At 46.2% G+C, this 17,512-nt stretch overlaps 1 protein-coding gene across 5 annotated transcripts in view; it reads left to right on the forward strand.

The window, feature by feature from the left end:
* Positions 1-17,512, forward strand: part of NUP153 (nucleoporin 153) — a 46,731-nt gene that overhangs the window by 14,286 nt on the left and 14,933 nt on the right. For 3 of the 5 annotated variants that reach the window (XM_078600470.1, XM_078600471.1, XM_078600474.1), the window contains exons 4-14: positions 667-789; positions 1,254-1,373; positions 2,617-2,655; positions 3,496-3,546; positions 4,375-4,542; positions 11,362-11,408; positions 11,785-11,944; positions 15,188-15,373; positions 15,824-15,892; positions 16,140-16,218; positions 17,251-17,418. In XM_078600470.1, the coding sequence (XP_078456596.1) occupies positions 667-789; positions 1,254-1,373; positions 2,617-2,655; positions 3,496-3,546; positions 4,375-4,542; positions 11,362-11,408; positions 11,785-11,944; positions 15,188-15,373; positions 15,824-15,892; positions 16,140-16,218; positions 17,251-17,418 (1,210 nt within the window). The remainder of the gene's footprint in view (positions 1-666; positions 790-1,253; positions 1,374-2,616; positions 2,656-3,495; positions 3,547-4,374; positions 4,543-11,361; positions 11,409-11,784; positions 11,945-15,187; positions 15,374-15,823; positions 15,893-16,139; positions 16,219-17,250; positions 17,419-17,512) is intronic. The other 2 variants (XM_078600473.1, XM_078600472.1) reach the window with 2 other exon arrangements.

Below are 17,512 nucleotides of genomic sequence, written 5' to 3' on the forward strand. Positions count from 1 at the left end.
TAAGTTTTCACAGCCAATCGTAATCCAAATGTGGCCTTCTGCGTTAGGCAGCGTTTTTATTTTATGTGGGTGCCTTCAGGAATTGCATTACATTGTCGACTAGAAATCAGTCTGCTTTGTGCTTGTGATCACTGGCTGTACCGATGTATGTGGAACTTATTTTGCACCATACGTATCCAACTGTGCTTATCGGAGGCGCGGCGAAAGGACAACAAATGAGACACCAAAAGCAGTACTAAAGAAATTCGTTTTCAATCGAGATTTTAAAGTGCATAGCTCCAGTGGCTTCCTAATATCGGAAGGCAGAGCATTCCAGATGGCCGCAGAAGTGAATCTGAAACCGCGCAATACGGTGACCGTCTTTGATCGATGGCAAGCCAAAAGCTGCCGCGAGGATGAGTGGAGTTTGTGTGATGGTTAATGCTCCTTGACGATCCGCAAGGTATTGTGGTGTATTTGTGGAAAGCACTTTGTGTGTAATGAGTGCGACCTTATGATGTTTATGTTTGGCAACTGGAAGCCAATGCAGCTCGAACGAGCACTAGACACACAGTCATTACTCGTCACAACACGTGCAGCGAGATAATGTTTTTGGCAGACGTCGAGTAGTGAGTTGCAATAATGGACGGCACCAGTAGTAACATGGGCTGGTGTGCGTTGCTCCAGGCTGGAGGACTGGGCTCTGGTCAGCGGGGAGAGTCCACCTTCTACGCAGGGAAAACCACGTATGGCGGCGCATCTGCCATGTCACGGCCATCGCAACGCAAACTGCCTGCCGCCCCTTACCAGGTAATCGCCTGTAATCAGTCACTCCCTACCAGGTAACCAGTCGCTTGCTGCTGTCCCACCACTTATCTACAACCACCTGCCAGCCTCTACCGGGTAACCAGTTATCTACCATCCTCTAACACAACTTGAAAAAAATATATCTCCCACCGTGCCTCCCCTTCTCCGAAAATTCAGCTTTCACTTCGTACTTATATTTCAGTCGGGTAATTTTATTCTCGTCAGCATAAAACGCCACTTTATTTGTGGATTCGTTATATTCTTGACCTTGCAACGATAATTTCAACTTGATTCGTGACCGCATCGTTTTCGATCAATGTCGTCTCTCTCCTCCGTTGTCATATCTGGCCGTGCTTGCCCACATGGCGTTCCTGGGCATTCCTTGCTCCAGTTTGCTGGGCTTTTGTTTTTTGGCAGCGTTCGTGCTGTGCGTGTAACATGCACCTGCCCGGGCGTGTTGTGCGCAGGCTCCCTACCGCGTGCAGGTCAAGGCGAAGCCGGCTACTCCCAGGCTCACGTCGGCAGTCACCAGCGTTACCGCTCGCCGCATTCTCCAGTCGCTTGAGAAGCTGTCGTCTCCGCTGTCGGTGAGAACCACTTTTTCGCCCTGATCCGTGTGATCGTGATAGTAAAGGTAGTGTTATTACAGATTCTCACCCCTACAATAATTTAGCATTTTTACTGATGGTTTAGAACTGCGAACAGAGTTTAATGCCTCTGCACACTGGTATCGCCTGAAAACCGTCCCATTGCATTATATTCCAGTGCATGGAGGAGAATCCTCAGTTAATGCACTGGCTTCCAACTTCTTGCTCTTCGTCGCAGCTAAAACACAAACTGAAATAGATCCAAATATCAAGTAATAATAATTAAAATGTATAATCCGCATTCCTACCTATGAAGCCAAATACAAAAAAAACGTATTCATTAACATTTTCAAAACAAGCAGATGGGGGGTGCTCCTTAAAATAAGCAAGTTATAATGCGTGCTCATTTGACTGCCTTCTCTTTACGGGTCTGCAGTTTACATTATATTTAGCCAGGGCAACATGTGGCCATGTGGCGGAGTGAGATTCCTGGCAGAGTGCCTGTCCCCTGTGCAGAAAATTCACGTAAAGTATCGTAACACGTGCCGCTGTGATGGTGCTGTACGAGTATCCTTTACCCGTGTGACAATTCTTCTTTGTTAATTGTACAGGATGGCTCCATGGCTTCACAGGTTACTTGTTTTTTTTAGGGGTTACCACACTGGCGATGTTAACTACCTCGCCTGGTATACAGGAGGTCATAGGTTCTATACCGACCCTGACCCCCGCCTGTATATTTGGCGTTTGCATTATTTGCCCCGTGGTCGCATGGATTTTTCTTCGGGTCCTCCGGCTTTTCCCTCCACATTGAGTAACATGCGTTTAGAGTATTTGCTGCTATCATTTGTGGCCAGTCGCCTCTGAAAAAAAGCTCTATATCTCGGTGGCCCTTACCTCCGTAATAGAGGTTTTTGGGTTAAATCGCGTAAATACCTTGCCTGGTAAAATAAAACCAGTTTATAGTATTATAGTTCTTGGAACTTCCCGTGTTTCTGCATTTGTATTGATTATACCATATATTTGTTGTTTGTGAATTAGCTTGCGGGAAACAAGAAATCGGCGGTAACCAATGAATCTCAAACCAGAAACTGAACCATTCTCTGTAAATATCCACATGATGGAAAACAAGTAAAACAGATGCTGGAATACATCTGTAATAAACTAATTTTGATTGTACTTGAACAAGTCAATGTTGGCATATTGTTGTAAAAGGTACTTGGTCAACATTTCTTGTTGCTTTTAGGATGCCCTCAAGATTCCCTCGAGCAACACATCCCCTTCTGTAAGCGTCGTATATATCGCACCACACCTTCCACAGCGTATGGAAATTGATTAACTAGTACAGGTAGTCCTCTACTTATGATGGAGATGCGTTACGACGACCCCATCGTAAGTCTAAAATATCGCAAGTCGAAGATGGCCTAGCCTACCCAGGAGTCTTAAAGAATGGTGATAATTTAGCAAAACAGCAATTTACAGTACTGTACTGTATAAACTATATACTGTATGTATGAATTACAATACTGTATTGCACAGTAAAATGTAAAGTAAAAAAACAAGGTCAATTCTTAGCTTACCTATATGAACTGCAATTTAATAGAAAGTTTTTTCAGGAAACAATCCTATCTGCTATAAAAAAAACTTTTAACATGCATTGAATGTAGTGTATTGTGGTAACCCTAAAATGAAATCGCCAAAGCTACATATCATACATGCATTGAACGTATCGTAACGTATCATATTGTACTGTACTCACCAAGATTCGTACGCCGCTGCGTTTGCCTGCCACGCGAAATGTAAAATATTTTACAATTTTGTCGTATCGCTATCGTAAGATCGAAATATCGTACGTCGGACCATCGTAACTCGGGGACTATCTGTTGGAGATCGAACTAGTGTTGCAGTGTGCTTCTGATGGTCAGGAAAACCAATTCCAATCTTGGCGAGGTACTTAAACGAGAGTAAATTGTTTGGTTAATGCATTTGGGATGGTGTAACTCAATGAGGGTTTGGTAGTTATCTTTAATCAGATGTGCCGTGTATTTATAAATGTCACTGTGGAGTGAAAATGTAGGTTTATTAATTGTGTTGGAAACTGTGTGTCCCTGCTGTGTGTTCTCAGCTGTCTGGGTCATCGTACCTCGACCCAGTGTCGAGTCTGCGAGCTCACAGGGTGAGTCGCGCATTTTTCAATCAGTTTTGGATGTATAATCAAAATGCAATTACATATAAAAATGTCATAATTACAGGGGGGACCGGCACATCTTGGAAGCAAGAGAAAGAGGGGGGTGGTGGTTTGTTGTTTTTGTAGGCGGAGTTCTATGGAGGTAGTGGAAGGCTTTTGAGAAAAAAGGTGAAGTAAATGACACCATGATAAAAAGTTGGAATAAATATATTGCGAATAAGTTGTAGGCAAAGATTTGGGCTTGAATAGCAGGGTATCTGCAAAGTGGACTGCCAGGTGGTAGAGGGAACTCTAGAAGACCAGCAGTAGGAATGACACTTCCATGGCCTTATTGACGGAATGAATTGCCTTATTGAGACTGAGCAGCAGGCGTCAACTGGGAGTTTTGAGAGATGTTTGGACTCCCTGAAGAAACCCTACAGTGCAGTCTCATGAGATGCGTTTAAATGTTCAGAGCTCATTACATGGTACTTAGCACAGAATTGGTGGCTGAAATCCGACCGCAGTTGTGCAGCCATTTCTGGTGTAAATTAAAGAAGTGAAAACAAGACGGATGATGCAATTTAACTGAACTCTCAGTAGTAGGCCATTGCCAATGCCGTTAGCACAATCTGTTTGATTACTTCTAACTAAAATAATATAACAATTACGTGCTGTTAGTTGTGTAGATTGACGCATTTTTCCCTTACACGAGACGGTGCATCTCACTGCACACTCACCCTGGGTGCACAAAATGTTCTTTGACCATGCGAGTTGTGCACCCGTGAGCTTCACTAACGTGTGACGGCTGTGCCCACGTCCCACCTGCGTCGACAGCTGCAGCCACAGCGGCCGCCCGTGCAGCAGCTGGTGACGCCGCGTGCGGCCGTTGTCTCGTCCAGCCGCTCGCTCTACCGCCGGTCGTGGGCAGGGCCTTCACGAACCGCTTCACCGTCGCCCTCAACCACCACCACCACCGCTGCCGCACAGTCTTCCCTTGCGAGCGTGAGTCAATTTCGCGATCGCGGCCGCCACCATCACGCAGGATGCCCTCGCCACCACGAATTAACATTACCATCACTATTTGGTTCTTTCGGTAAAGTCACGTAGAAAGATAAACAAATTAAATACTAGCATACGACGTTTCGATTGCAACACAAGCAATCATCATCAGGTATAAATGAAATAGAAACACAAATCTAGTATGCTTAGAAATGTAATGTATTTATACCTGATGACGATTGCTTGTGTTGCAATCGAAGCGTCGTATGCTAGTATTTACTTTATTATTTTATCTTTCTACGTGACTTTACCGAAAGAACCAAAGAGTAATTCCTGCAGTCACGAAAGCTCCAAATTAAGTTTACTACCATCACTAGCACCATAATGGAAAGCTTCTCTCGCCGTCGTGAGTAAACATTGCAACCACTGCCGTCAGTGTTACTTTTGGTCCGGCGCTCTCTATCAACTTACTCGCTCTCTGCGGTGGCATTTGCTTCGTAACTTGACACCGCAGGAATCTGTGCGTCTCCTCTGTACCCAGTGAAGTTATGGATTTCTGTCGCATGCACGTGGTGCAGTAGGGCTCCCTCTTGCATGCGGATTTGTTATGGTCTGCATACGTTGTGTAAATATTGGCTCCAATATGTGAATTGTTAATGAGGTAACTTTTTGATTTAATGTATTGAGTGTCACGAGTTGGTTTATTTTGTACAGCGCATGCACAGCCAGAGTAATTAATATATGGATGATCGTGACTGACGGATGTTGGAGAAAGCGTCGAAAGATGAAAATTTGGAATGTGAAAATGTTCTCATGATTTGGTCTACCTCAGTTCTAAATTGCTGTACGTTTTGTGCTTAACACTTATATATCATCCCAATCCCCAGTAAAATCAAGTAACATTCCTCTCATGATATGTGATGCTAAAGCCCATAGAAAAAGGCAAACCGTGCTCCCACTTACGGGTTAACAACTATACATAAATCTGTTATTTTGAAATGTCGGTATAATTACGCTTAATTATTCAGAGTGAAAAGAAATGTATGGCATTGGTTGTGTACCCGTGAGGAATAGTTGCGTAACGGTTTCTACGTGTGATACGCAGAGAACAAAATTAAGCTTTAGACATTTCGGTGCCAAAATAAAAGAAAAATAACCCAACGTTCGGCACAGGCGCTGTCCCAGGGGGATTACCTTGGCTCTCCTAAGAGCCAGCAAAGCCACCGTCCTGCACGAGCTGCTTCAGCAGCCTGCCGTTAACGTTGCGCAACAATGCACGCCTTTCATGTGGAGTTGTGAAAAAACTGTGGTGGTGGGGTGTAACACATGCAGTTACATAATGGTTGACACTTGGACGTCCATGTGCGAAGCCACCCACGCACACTCGTAGGCACCTGCTCTTATCAGGAACGCGCAGGAAAGCGCAGGCACGCAGGAACCCAGGCACGCGCAGACTAACTGGTCCATCCACGCACTCGCACACATGCAGACACACCGACACCAAGCTCCCCACATGCAGAGGTGCCTCACACTTGTTAGACAGGTGGGAGTAGAGAAGAGGCAGCCACCTTTCCAGCTCCCTTCCCACACACATGCCTGCAAGAGAATGAGATGCATCTGTTGCCATGTGCATTCGTTTGAGTAGATCTGCATCCAATCTCTTACAGTCTGCTCCTCTCGTTAAATGAATCGCTGGTAATAATATCGTCATTAATTCTGAAGGCATAGGACAGGGTGGTTCAGATGTCTTGTGACCCCCATTTAATATTTTTTAGACTGAATATTGTTGAAGTAAGGTTTAAATATAAAATGAATATGCAAAGGGAGAAAATAGAGGTCAATTGGGGAGTCACAAGACATCTGGACCACCCTGTACAATTGCACCTTATGGCTGTACCCCGGCTCTCGCATCATGTCCGTGATGCAGTCACTTTTAGTCTGTTGATGAGTTGGCGATGCGGCGATCGACTCATCTCGACGAGCTGTCCACGATGCACCACTACGGTGCGTACCGAGAGCATTCAGGGGTTCAGCGCAATCGTCCTCGCTGCGTATCGACATCACGGAGTGGCAAGAATTTCGAATTGATTGGTGCCCCAGTCGTGGAGTTAAGTACACCCCTGAAAAAAAAATGTAATGACCTCGGTCCATTTAGTATTATTTGGTCCCCCGGGCTACTGCCATAAGGATAATTTATTGGCTCACCCATCACTTCGTGGTTGCTTTCTTTGGTAATATACAAGTTGGCCCAAAAGTCACCAAGTAGGGTAATGATATTTATTTGAGTAAATCACACAAGTCAACAAGTAGGATAATTATATTTATTTGAATAAATGACACGGTTATTTAATTTATTTTACTAAATGTTAAATCTGACTGCCATTAACATTAATTCATGCATGCAATCTCTTTTGAAAATAATTAAGGATTTAGTTTTTTAAGATTATAGGTGTAATCTTTCAACATTAATCAATTGTTTTGTTTTAATTCAGGGTTCTTGGTCGAGTTTTGTAACCGACGGATTTGAGGTGACGCCACATGAAGAAGAAACATCGATTAATAACGATTATAGATAAAATGTTAACTTAAAGACTAAACAATGAAATCAGATTATTAAAGTAAGCTAATGAACCACGTGTCCTGACTTTTTGGCCACCCTGTACATATTTCTACGCATCTGCACTCCGACATTGTATGATACAAGGTTTACCCACACCGCTTTATTTATTTTTCTTTGGTCTTCCTTTCCGAATACACCGAATTCAAATATGCTCGCACCTTGCTACAGGAAGTGATGGGAGGGAGGTGGGTGGCGTCTCTTGCAGGACCCCCATTACAGCTGTTCTATCTTGACCCGACACGGGAACAAAACCACGCTCCTCCCAAGCATCGAACAAACGAGCGTGGACGCCGCCGAGTGCGTGTCACGCGTGAGCAATTAGGCGAGAGGCCTGGGGAGAGAGGTTGTTCAACGATGCCGCCTTGGCGCGAAAGTCGCCGTCGCGCACCCACTTCTCTGATTAATGGCCCTCCATTGCTGGAAGGCCAACCTCTTGTCGGGGGCCACTTTGGATGTGATTACGGTGTTTTGTAGGATGCTCGTAAAATACTGAGCAGCTTTGCCGCTTGGGCCGTGAGGATCGCGTTGGCTCTTTTTGCCGAGTTTGGGTATTCCTTGCCGTTCTTGGTCTGCCTCGTTAAGGTCCTCCGGTGTTTTAGCTTGGGAATATTGGGCCGAAATTGCGTCCAGCGGAAAGCAGTCTGTGGTGCTGCTCGCAGCTGTGAAGCAGAGGATGAGCAGAAGAAAATCGGAAGGTCCTTACAGCGACATGTAAAGATGCACTCAACTAAAGCGGAACGCAGAAACACACGTGTCACAACAGTATTTAATGCTGCTATAATAAAAACTCGTGCTGTCTGACAGTGTAATACACTAGTGGAGTAGTGATTACAGCAGTGGCGTGATGCAGTGTAGACTTGCGCTGTACAGCACATGTCAGTTGGTTATGATGTAATCTGTTATTTCCACATTACATACATGGTGATGATAGTGATGATAACAAGTGAAAATCAAAACTAACCTTTCTGTATGATAAATAAATGAAACCAGAAGCTGATCTTTAAGTTGTTAGTTTTTTTTCTTCCTCTGACTCACTTTCTCACACAGACTAAGCTCATACACAAGATCTATAAATAAATACTCGCCAGTGTGAATTGCAAGATTTATTACCTGCAGCTGTATCGGTACATCAATAATTGGGAGTTTTACCCTCCCAACAGCTGCGAGCAGCACCACAGACTGCAAATCGTATCGTCACGTGATGTTCGGCAAAGCCGAGCAATCAGTGAGTAAAGACAATGGCTTTAATTCAATCGGGCGTAATAATCACAATTGGAATTTACTATATTACTTAAATTGAGCACCGACCAAGCTGAAATTTGGAAGGTGTTTCTATGCGATTGAGCAATGATCAAGCGATGAAATTTTGAATACATACATTATATTCTTTCTGACAATTCCCACAAGCCTACGTATTAAACTGATTTTAAATTCACGTGTCTATGCTCGAGCAGTGACCGAGCTATGATATTGTGAATGTGTATTTGGTCGAGCTTTACATTTTAAAGTTCGTGTCAATGTAATCAAGCAGTTATAGAGCTATGACATTTTCAATACCTGCGTCTATGTGATAGAGCAGTAATTGAGCGATGGCTGAGCATTGGTCGATTATTTTGCTGATGAAAAATCCGTATCCTTTCTGACAATTCCCGTTCCAGTAGAGTTTATTGTTTGGGCAAGAACACCCCCCCCCCCCCCCCCAGAAACATTAACATGATGAATCATTTATTCTCTCATGGATCCATTATGTCGCATGGAAGCACGGTCACTCGGTGCGGGCTGTATGAGCCTTGAGCCAAGCGTCACGTGGCCGCGGTACACCCAGGAAGAGTATCCGGGGGCGGGTGACGTGCAACCCGTCTCGTTAGCATGCGCGTCCGCGCGGTGCTTTGCTATTTCCAGCCTGGGAACATTACGTTGCGGGCTCACACTCCTGTCCCCCTGCTCTCCTCCCGCTGCCCGAGCGATCGTTATATATATAGACTTGAGAAGCTGATTGCCTCTCCTAAGCTCTCCGCTGTTGCCAGGCTGGCCGGGGCCTATGACCAGGTTTTCTCTCTGGGACTAAATGAAAATGTGTTCTGCCGCAACATCAGTGGAAATCTCCAGGCTGCATTGAGCCGACTTTGAAAGATGAACTGAAATTTGAACGGTGCTGTTCAATAATGTCTCTCCTTTGACGTGGCGATAACTGTTTATCGATTAAAATTGATCTAATGCTCGCAGTACGTGATTCCAATTGTACATGTCAGAATTGATTATTTGACGATTCAGTCGGATTGCATTAATTTAATGCAAATGCTTCCTTTGAGCTAATAGACAAAACAATGCAGCAAATACAAGACTGGCAACACAAAGTGCAGGCATTGTTTTAGAGCTAGTGAACATTTACAAGATGTGCACAAACAAAGACATGTCTTCTTGGATTAAATTGTAACCACACATAGCGACAGTTCATTGAATTGTGGGTGGGTAGAAGTGTATCGATTAAAGCTATGGGTACATTTTGAACTTTAGCGTTTCTGCAGTGAGCGCAGTGCTACACATCATAGTGCTACATTCGCCGTGACTCTGCGTTTATAGAGAACGCACAACCAAGGGACATGTGCACAAAGCCGGATGATGTTTCGCTGTGTCCGGCGTGATGGATAACACAACGTAACAATACCACCTCGTGAGCTAAATGTATATAACGTCTAATTATTTGGCCCATCACGACAAGAAGTTGGCATAGTTCGGGGTCGTGATTTGATTCAATTTTTTATTGTGGTTCATGTGTCATCGATATTGGATGCAAAATTTGCATGAACCTGCGGATTTTCCAAAAAACACTCCGCACGATTTGTGTGAATTCATTAATTTATTCATGCATGAACATTTTGTGTGCACACATTAGACTCCAATGAAACGATTATTTTCACAAGTCTTAAACGGTAAAAATTGTATCTTAGCAATTTGGCAATCTATATACACACACACACAATTGAAATGACAGGAAAGTGAAATATGAATTTTGTGTGATTCTTCTTTGGCAGTGGTGCACAAGTAAAAATGAATCGCATTAGTCAATAACTCTCTTGGTGACCCCATACCAGTCCATAATTACCAGTGCAGTACACAGCTCCCCCACTGTCTTGCATCATAACCAGCGCAGCCTTATTTCTGTTGATTGTTATCGGCACAGCGTAGCCACGATTCCCAACCAGGCGATGGTGCACCATTTACCGTCGTTTTTGCTGGCCATTTGCTGGCCATCTGGGCGGATGCGCCTCTGCGGCCGTCTGGAATGCTCTTCCAACATTAGGAAGCCACTGGAGCTATGCACTTGTAAATCTAGATTAAAAACGATTTTCTTTGGAACTGCTTTTTTTGTTGAGTTTGTCCTTCCCCCTGAATATCCGGTTAGCGCGGTTGATTATGTACGGTGCCAAAGAAGATCAACATGTATGCATAGTTACAGATCGTCAGTTCAGTATGAACGCGATGTCCGACTGCCAAAGTCTTGATCGGGTAAAAATTGTGTCAGGAAGATTTTTTTTTTAAAGCCCTTATTAACCATACTGGGTGTCCCATACTGTGTGACACTTACCTGAAGCTTCATGAATGACACAATTATCCGTAGGTGCCCGATTTATAGAGCTCACCATTAATCTAGATTGGAAGTTTCCATGACTGCAGGGATCCATACTCTTTGGTTCTTTCGGTAAAGTCACGGATTAAGAAAATAAAATAAAATAAATCACGACGTTTCGGGCGCAACACAAGCGCCCGTCATCAGGTGGGACAACTACAGCAAGAAACAATTGCAATTGTTGCAAGATTTATTTTATTTTATACTCCCCATTTATGTTGTATTAAACATATGAGTGACTTTTCCTTGATGCTTGAACAGGCGAAAATGTAAGTTATTTTTCTAATTAACTAAGCTTTGTTCTCTCTTGGGAATAGCCTGGGATGCACAACCTAGATTTGACTCTTGCCACGTAAGAGCTCTTCTGTATTTTGAGGTGGCTGTCTTTAAGGAGCACACCGTCGCTGCTTACGAATCCATCCGTCTCTGTGTAACACATGGGATTGTTGACTGTCTCTAAAGCACTCTGTTGATGCACGTTTCCTATTGAACAAAGGCCTCTTTGGCTGTGGGTGCTGCGAGTCAAGAGTAACACTTTCCCAATGGCGGTGTTTTCATTTGTCTTTTTCAGGACTCCACTCAGCCGGGAACTTCCTGTGACAATCGCACACTGCAAAGGTGAGTCATGTGCAGGCTGTGAATGGATATTTGATTTATTTCACCTTTTGTACATTCCTCAGCTGTATCTGGGTACACCACAGTTAAGACGATCTGCATATTGCGGATGGAGGGGTAAAGTGTCTGTACGCTGACCTATTCTGTTGTGGTCTTAAGCTTTGCAGATGACTTTTATTTTAGCTTTCGGTTCCTTTCGCCAGCATTGAGAGCGGGGCACCACGACCTTTATTGTTATCATTCAATTCCTTTTACATTTTGTTTAATTCATCGCATAATTGAACCGACGATCAGTAATCAGTTACTTAAGTAGTCGGACTCCATCCTCGTAGCAGTGTTGGAGAACGTTGCTTTGACCCGTTACCTTTTTTGTTTGCAGCAGCAAGGCCTCGCTGCCTGGGCCTCCCAAGGCCCTAGCCGAGCTGGCGACCCCAGTAGCCAACGGGCTGCCCAGGGGGGGCGGTGGCGGCGGCGGTGGCGGCAAGATGAAGCGCGAGCGGATTGCCGTCCACTTCTCGGCCCAGAAAGACGATGAATCGGTGAGCGTGCGTGTGTGGGATGTGTGTGGGATGTGTGTGTGGGATGTGTGTGTGGGATGTGTGTGTGGGATGTGTGTGTGGGATGTGTGTGTGGGATGTGTGTGTGGGATGCGTGTGTGTGCGTGTGTGGGATGCTCGTGTGTGGGGGGAGCGGTAGTGCAGCGGTTAGCGCGCTGCGCTACAAACCCAGCGACTTGAGTTTGATTCCTGCTCACGGCCAACGAATGACAATTATATGAACCGGTCCTGGGCCTCCCCAACAGTCTGTTAAGGCTAATGAGGGGGAACCTCTGTTTTGTGTGGATTTGGTGCTATGAAAATGGCGGCACGGGGGAACGTGGGTTATCGGCGTTTTTCCAACGCAGTCCTATCTGAAATACAACTTGCGTGTCTTCATTCTCCTAACGTCAATCCTTGTTCTTCATTGCTGGTACTGATCCATCGGTATATGTTCCTAATTGTTCTTCGAACAGAAGGTCCAGTCTCTTATTAACTCAACATTTGTTTTCAACGGAACTTGAGGTCCGCCTGGTACAGCTCACTCTGGGTGTTGCTATTTTTTGCCTGCATCGGGATAATGGGTTGAATTCACCCTGCCAGGGATTTTCACCCCACGGCCTTATTGCCGTGACCGTGTTGTTTGTCCGTGCCAGCTATCCCCGGTCCCTTGCGTAATGTCCTCAGTGGTGGAGGGGTAGGGTGCCCTGCGTAACAGCTTTATTTACCATTATTACCATGGAAACCAAAGTTTTGCCCATTTCCAGCTTCCATTGTTATTTACATTACCCCTAACACAATGTAAATATATTAAAGGAAGGTTGATACACATTGAAGCGACTCTAACGCACAATCCCTTGCTACAGTAGTTGCTGTACAGTACCAAACTCGGACGTCCTGGCACGTAAGGTTTCCCCGCGACGTGGAGACACACGCATTGCTGTGTGCGCACACCGTCGCATTTTTGAACTCGTGCAGTGTGACTTTGACAAAAGAAGTAACAACCCTTCTCCCAGTTTTTAGGTGTTTCCAAAAAAAAACCCATTGTATGCAGAACAGAGTATATCACACCAATGTGTGGTGGCTGTGTAGCAAATCCGATGCAATGAACGGTTAGCCGCTGTCAGCTGAGGGAGTGCGAGGGAGATGCCCGTAACTCTGTAATTGAGACCACGCGCTTCTGCAATTCTTTACCCACGTTGACCACTCGGCTGCAATAAGCAGTCCCCCCCCCACCCCGGGCTGCTGTGAAAGTGGGGGGGGGGGGTTAAAGCTCTGTGGCAATTGAGATGAACTTCACAGGGTGTGTTTATTGTCAGCGACCACCTGCCACTAATAAGACAAGCCACAGTATTTGCTCGTTACAGCCGCTCTTTGTTGCCCGCTCGCTTGCCTCGCACGGACATTACTTGTGAAGCAGGCGGGGGGGGGGCTGTCCCTTCAGCTGTGTTTACAACTCCGCCATGTGTCAGGGTGTTCAGAAATCCGTGTGAATAACACTTGTCTCCTTAAGAAAATTCCTCAGAAGCGTTCCCAGTACGGAGTGCGCGTGCCCACGAATAGTATCATTGCAAAAAAAATATCACTTGTTGATTGTCTACTGCAACATATGATAATTGTTTTTTTACCCTTTTATCTGGCAACAAAACTGACACCTTTTTTACAAGGAGTCATGTTTGCATTGACCACAATACCTGCGGTCAGAATGCAAACAAAAACACAACTCTGATAATGTATGCACTGTCCTTGAAATTGATTGGTCCACACCCGAGACAGCTTTCCTTAGAGCCTAGTTTCACATGGTGTTGGACCAGATGACGCCAAAAGGCGCACAACTCAAAGACAATGCACTATCAGAGTATGAGAGCTCGGGGTAAGCATTTACACCATTGGAACCTCCTTTGGCAGTAACAAAATATGATAATTGGTTGTTTATACCTACTGCAACATGTTATTTCAAATTAAAATGTCTTGCCTGGGTTTGAGCAACCTTTTTCAGACATTCGTACACGCGCGCATGTGCAAACATGATAATAATAATAAATATTGATGGGACGTGGGCATCAACGCCGGCACTATCGTCACGTGAGCACAGACACACGATTGTCGGACTCTTACCGCTGTGGAGGCGCAGCCGTCGCCGTGACTGCGGAGCTCCCACAGCTGCGCGCAGCCGTCTCTTGCTGTCTGCGTGCGACGTGTGTGCAGCAGCTGGGCTCTCGGCTTCGAGTGAGCATGCCACAAGGAGGCGGCTCGGTCGTGTGGTCGCTTCCTGCTTTATTGCTGCGTCGCGGCGATTGCACAAGTTGAGCTGCACCAAGCATTTTCTCGTGCCAAGAAAAGCTTTGGGGGGGGGGGTCCCTTTGCCAGCCAGCAATCCCTTTCCCCACCTCGTGGTTTAGGTGGAAATCCATGCTGCAACTTTCCCATTCATGGCGGTTAATTGAAATTTAGCTCGGGCAGAAATTATGGTTTCTTTTTCTGAATAAGGTTGAGCTACTCTGCTAGATAGTTTAAAATAAAACATTCTTATTTGTTAATCTTAGGAAAGTTTTCACCTTAATGCTTTTTTTTGAGGAATTGGCACTTATGTCCATCCTATTATTTACTACTAGTGTCGTATATTTCACTTTGGGTGGAGCAGAGGCGCAGTAGTTGTCCAAAACACAAAATTTATTCGGTGGCGAGTGATATTTATCTCGTCCTGGGCGTGTGTACCCCCCCCCTCTTCACTAACCCGCACTAACAAAGCATGGTGAAGTATGGTAATTGACCCCCACAACCGATATGGCAAGCAGAGGCGTTCATGCAGCAGTGGATTGACAAAGGAAATGCAAATTATATAATCCACAAAGTATTGATTCAACTGCCGCTGCATGGAACCCACTACCGCTGCAGAGGCGCCTTCACCAAACAATACCCTTAGAAAAGTCTGGTAATTGAGATGCACAGGTGAGTGCACAAATGTGCTTCAGTACCACCTTGCAGCAACAGTGGGTTTGGGAGATTCACAAACCCACCAGCCCTTGCCTCCAAAATGCTGGATTCCAGACGTTCGCCAAGACGAGCAGTGTGTGTAGTCATTGCTCTCGTTTTAATTTGAAGGGGGCAACATCGCGTTCCCGCCGTTAGATCTCGCCGTGACGCCGTGTCGGCGCTGACGAGCCCCACGAGACGTGCGTGCAAGGATGGCCGCTTGAGAGAGGAGAGCGAAGTCGCCATTTGTGGGCCTGGTTTGCATTGCAGGAGTCTGACGTCACGCTGCCGAGCGTGCCCCTCCCCATCCGTGCTGGCGCCCTGCCATCATTCAGCTTTGGCCCTGTGGCCACCTCCACACCGGCCAACACGCGGTCTGCTGCCCTTGCCGCTGCCGCCGCCATCGGCAGCAGCACCGGAGCTGGTGGTGGTGGTGGGAGTGACTCTACTGACAAGGTGCTCATTCCACATCGCGCTGGACTTGGTGTACAATTATAGTGTTCAGTGTACATGTCGGTGTTGCCTACTGTGTGTCTGTAAACTGTGGTGTGCATCAGTCTGTTATCGGATGGTACTCTTCACAGTGTACAGAGTGTATGGTGGTTTACATGCTTGTGTGTATCGCTTCATGGTGTGGATGGGAATGTACAACATACAATCATATGAATCAGAGTGAACACGACAATGTCGTGTAAGCAAGTTGCCATTGGATAGCATGTATGTTTGTTGATCTGCTTTCGTACTGTACGTAGCCAACCGTGCTAATGGGAGGTGCCTACACCACCACTGCCTAAACCCACCACGTGGTGCACACCGCTACTACATTCGTGTAGTATACACCCGTGTACACCAACGCAGAGTACACACCAGTGCATTGCGTTCAAGGTGGCATCGTTGTCCTTGCAGATGCCGTTTGCGTTCACAACTCCGCCCGTCAAGGCCACCGAGATCGAGCAGCCGCCCACCAGCCAACCGGTGAGAGCCCTGCCATTAACACGTGGCACGTCGCTCGGCCCGCAGGCTTCTTGAGATGAGCAATGCAAACACGAGGGCTTGAACGGTCTGTGATTTTATTCTGTGCGGCGTACATTTCAAACGTCCTTGTGGTACGCGCCGGCACACGTGTGCTTTTTCCCCATGTCATGAATGCGTGCGTGTGTGTGCGTGTGTTTTGCGGTACGTGCGTCTCTCTCTTCGCACGACCGGGGCTACATTGGTGCAGCCACCATTCCAGTTCAGCACGCCGGTCACTAAAGCTGGCCTCGTGACGACCCCTACCACCCTGCCCAGCTCCGGCACAGGTATGGCTTCTCCTCGTGGCGGCCAGGAAACTCGTGTGGCATGACAAAACACATTCCTGCGGAGGGAGCTGGTAGGAATGTTGGGTTGCTCGGTCAATGGCCAGGGTCAAGGGCGGCGTGGTGTATTCTGCAAATATGGCTGACTGTGAGGGCGGGCACAAGCCGGCATGAGTAGGTTAAACGTTGAGTTTTATAAGGGCACCACGGGGTGACCAGCCCCTCCCCACCCAGCCCCACGTCTCCCACTCCCCACCCAGCCCCTCCCCACCCTCCCCTCTCCACCCAGCCCCACCCCTCCCATTTTTGGATGCACGATGGACGGACAGACACAATAAACTCCTGTGGGCTGGTGTAACCAGGAGGTTCCTACCAGTAATGAGTAATAATTATATAAAACTAGACTTATTTTAACTGGGGAGATGTGGAAGAAGGATTTTGCTTTGATTGGCTGTTTTGCCTTTTGTCCGTCCCGTTTGAGTGCCAAATTATATGGCACGTGATGATTCATGGATTCGTTGATTTAAATGATCTCCTTCTGTGCATCTAATTGTGTGGATGAATGGATAATTTAGTTATTAATGTAAATCCTAGGCATTTTTTTTTCATTTTTAGCTGACGTTCAGAATGAACTCAGACAAAGACAGCACATGTGAGACACTGTACGAGTGATTTGGCATTAAATGATTTGCCCTCATTGTAATTCAATGAAATATCACAGTTTGGGATTGCGATTCCATTCGACCATCGATCTTTTTTTCAATATTGTCGTGAACGTATCACGTTCAATAGTCGCGTGAACCGCAGAGTGTCTTGATGCTCGCATCGTGAGCTTAACGATTCTAATCGCAAAATAGTACACTTTTACATGCCTGCAAATGAGATCGCAAGTACCGGTGAGACGGCACAACCAAAGGGGGTGGGACAAACGAGACGAAAGAAAAAACGTGTCCGGGAATTGCATTCGTGAGTCCACGCAATCCATCCAATGTTTGGTTTGTGCCGTGGTGCGTCTCCCCACCCCGGCGTCCGCAGGGTTCGCGTTCAGATTGCCCTCGGCGACGCAGACCACGCCGGTCCCGTCGGTGAGCGTAGTGGCGGCGGGAGCGGCGACGCTGTCTGGCCACAAGGAGCGGAGTGGTGGTACCACGTCCCCGGCCGGGGATCTCAAGGGCTCCAAGGGGATGAGCAAGAGAAGCAATGGTACGTCCGTCAATTCTCTTCTACACGTTACAATAAAAAATAATGTGTAGGGACTCCCCTACTTATGAACATTCGACTTACGAACTTTTGGGAG

The sequence above is a fragment of the Lampetra planeri genome, chromosome 14 (genome assembly GCF_965212315.1).
Source record: "Lampetra planeri chromosome 14, kcLamPlan1.2.h2, whole genome shotgun sequence".
NCBI classification, from domain to species: domain Eukaryota; kingdom Metazoa; phylum Chordata; class Hyperoartia; order Petromyzontiformes; family Petromyzontidae; genus Lampetra; species Lampetra planeri.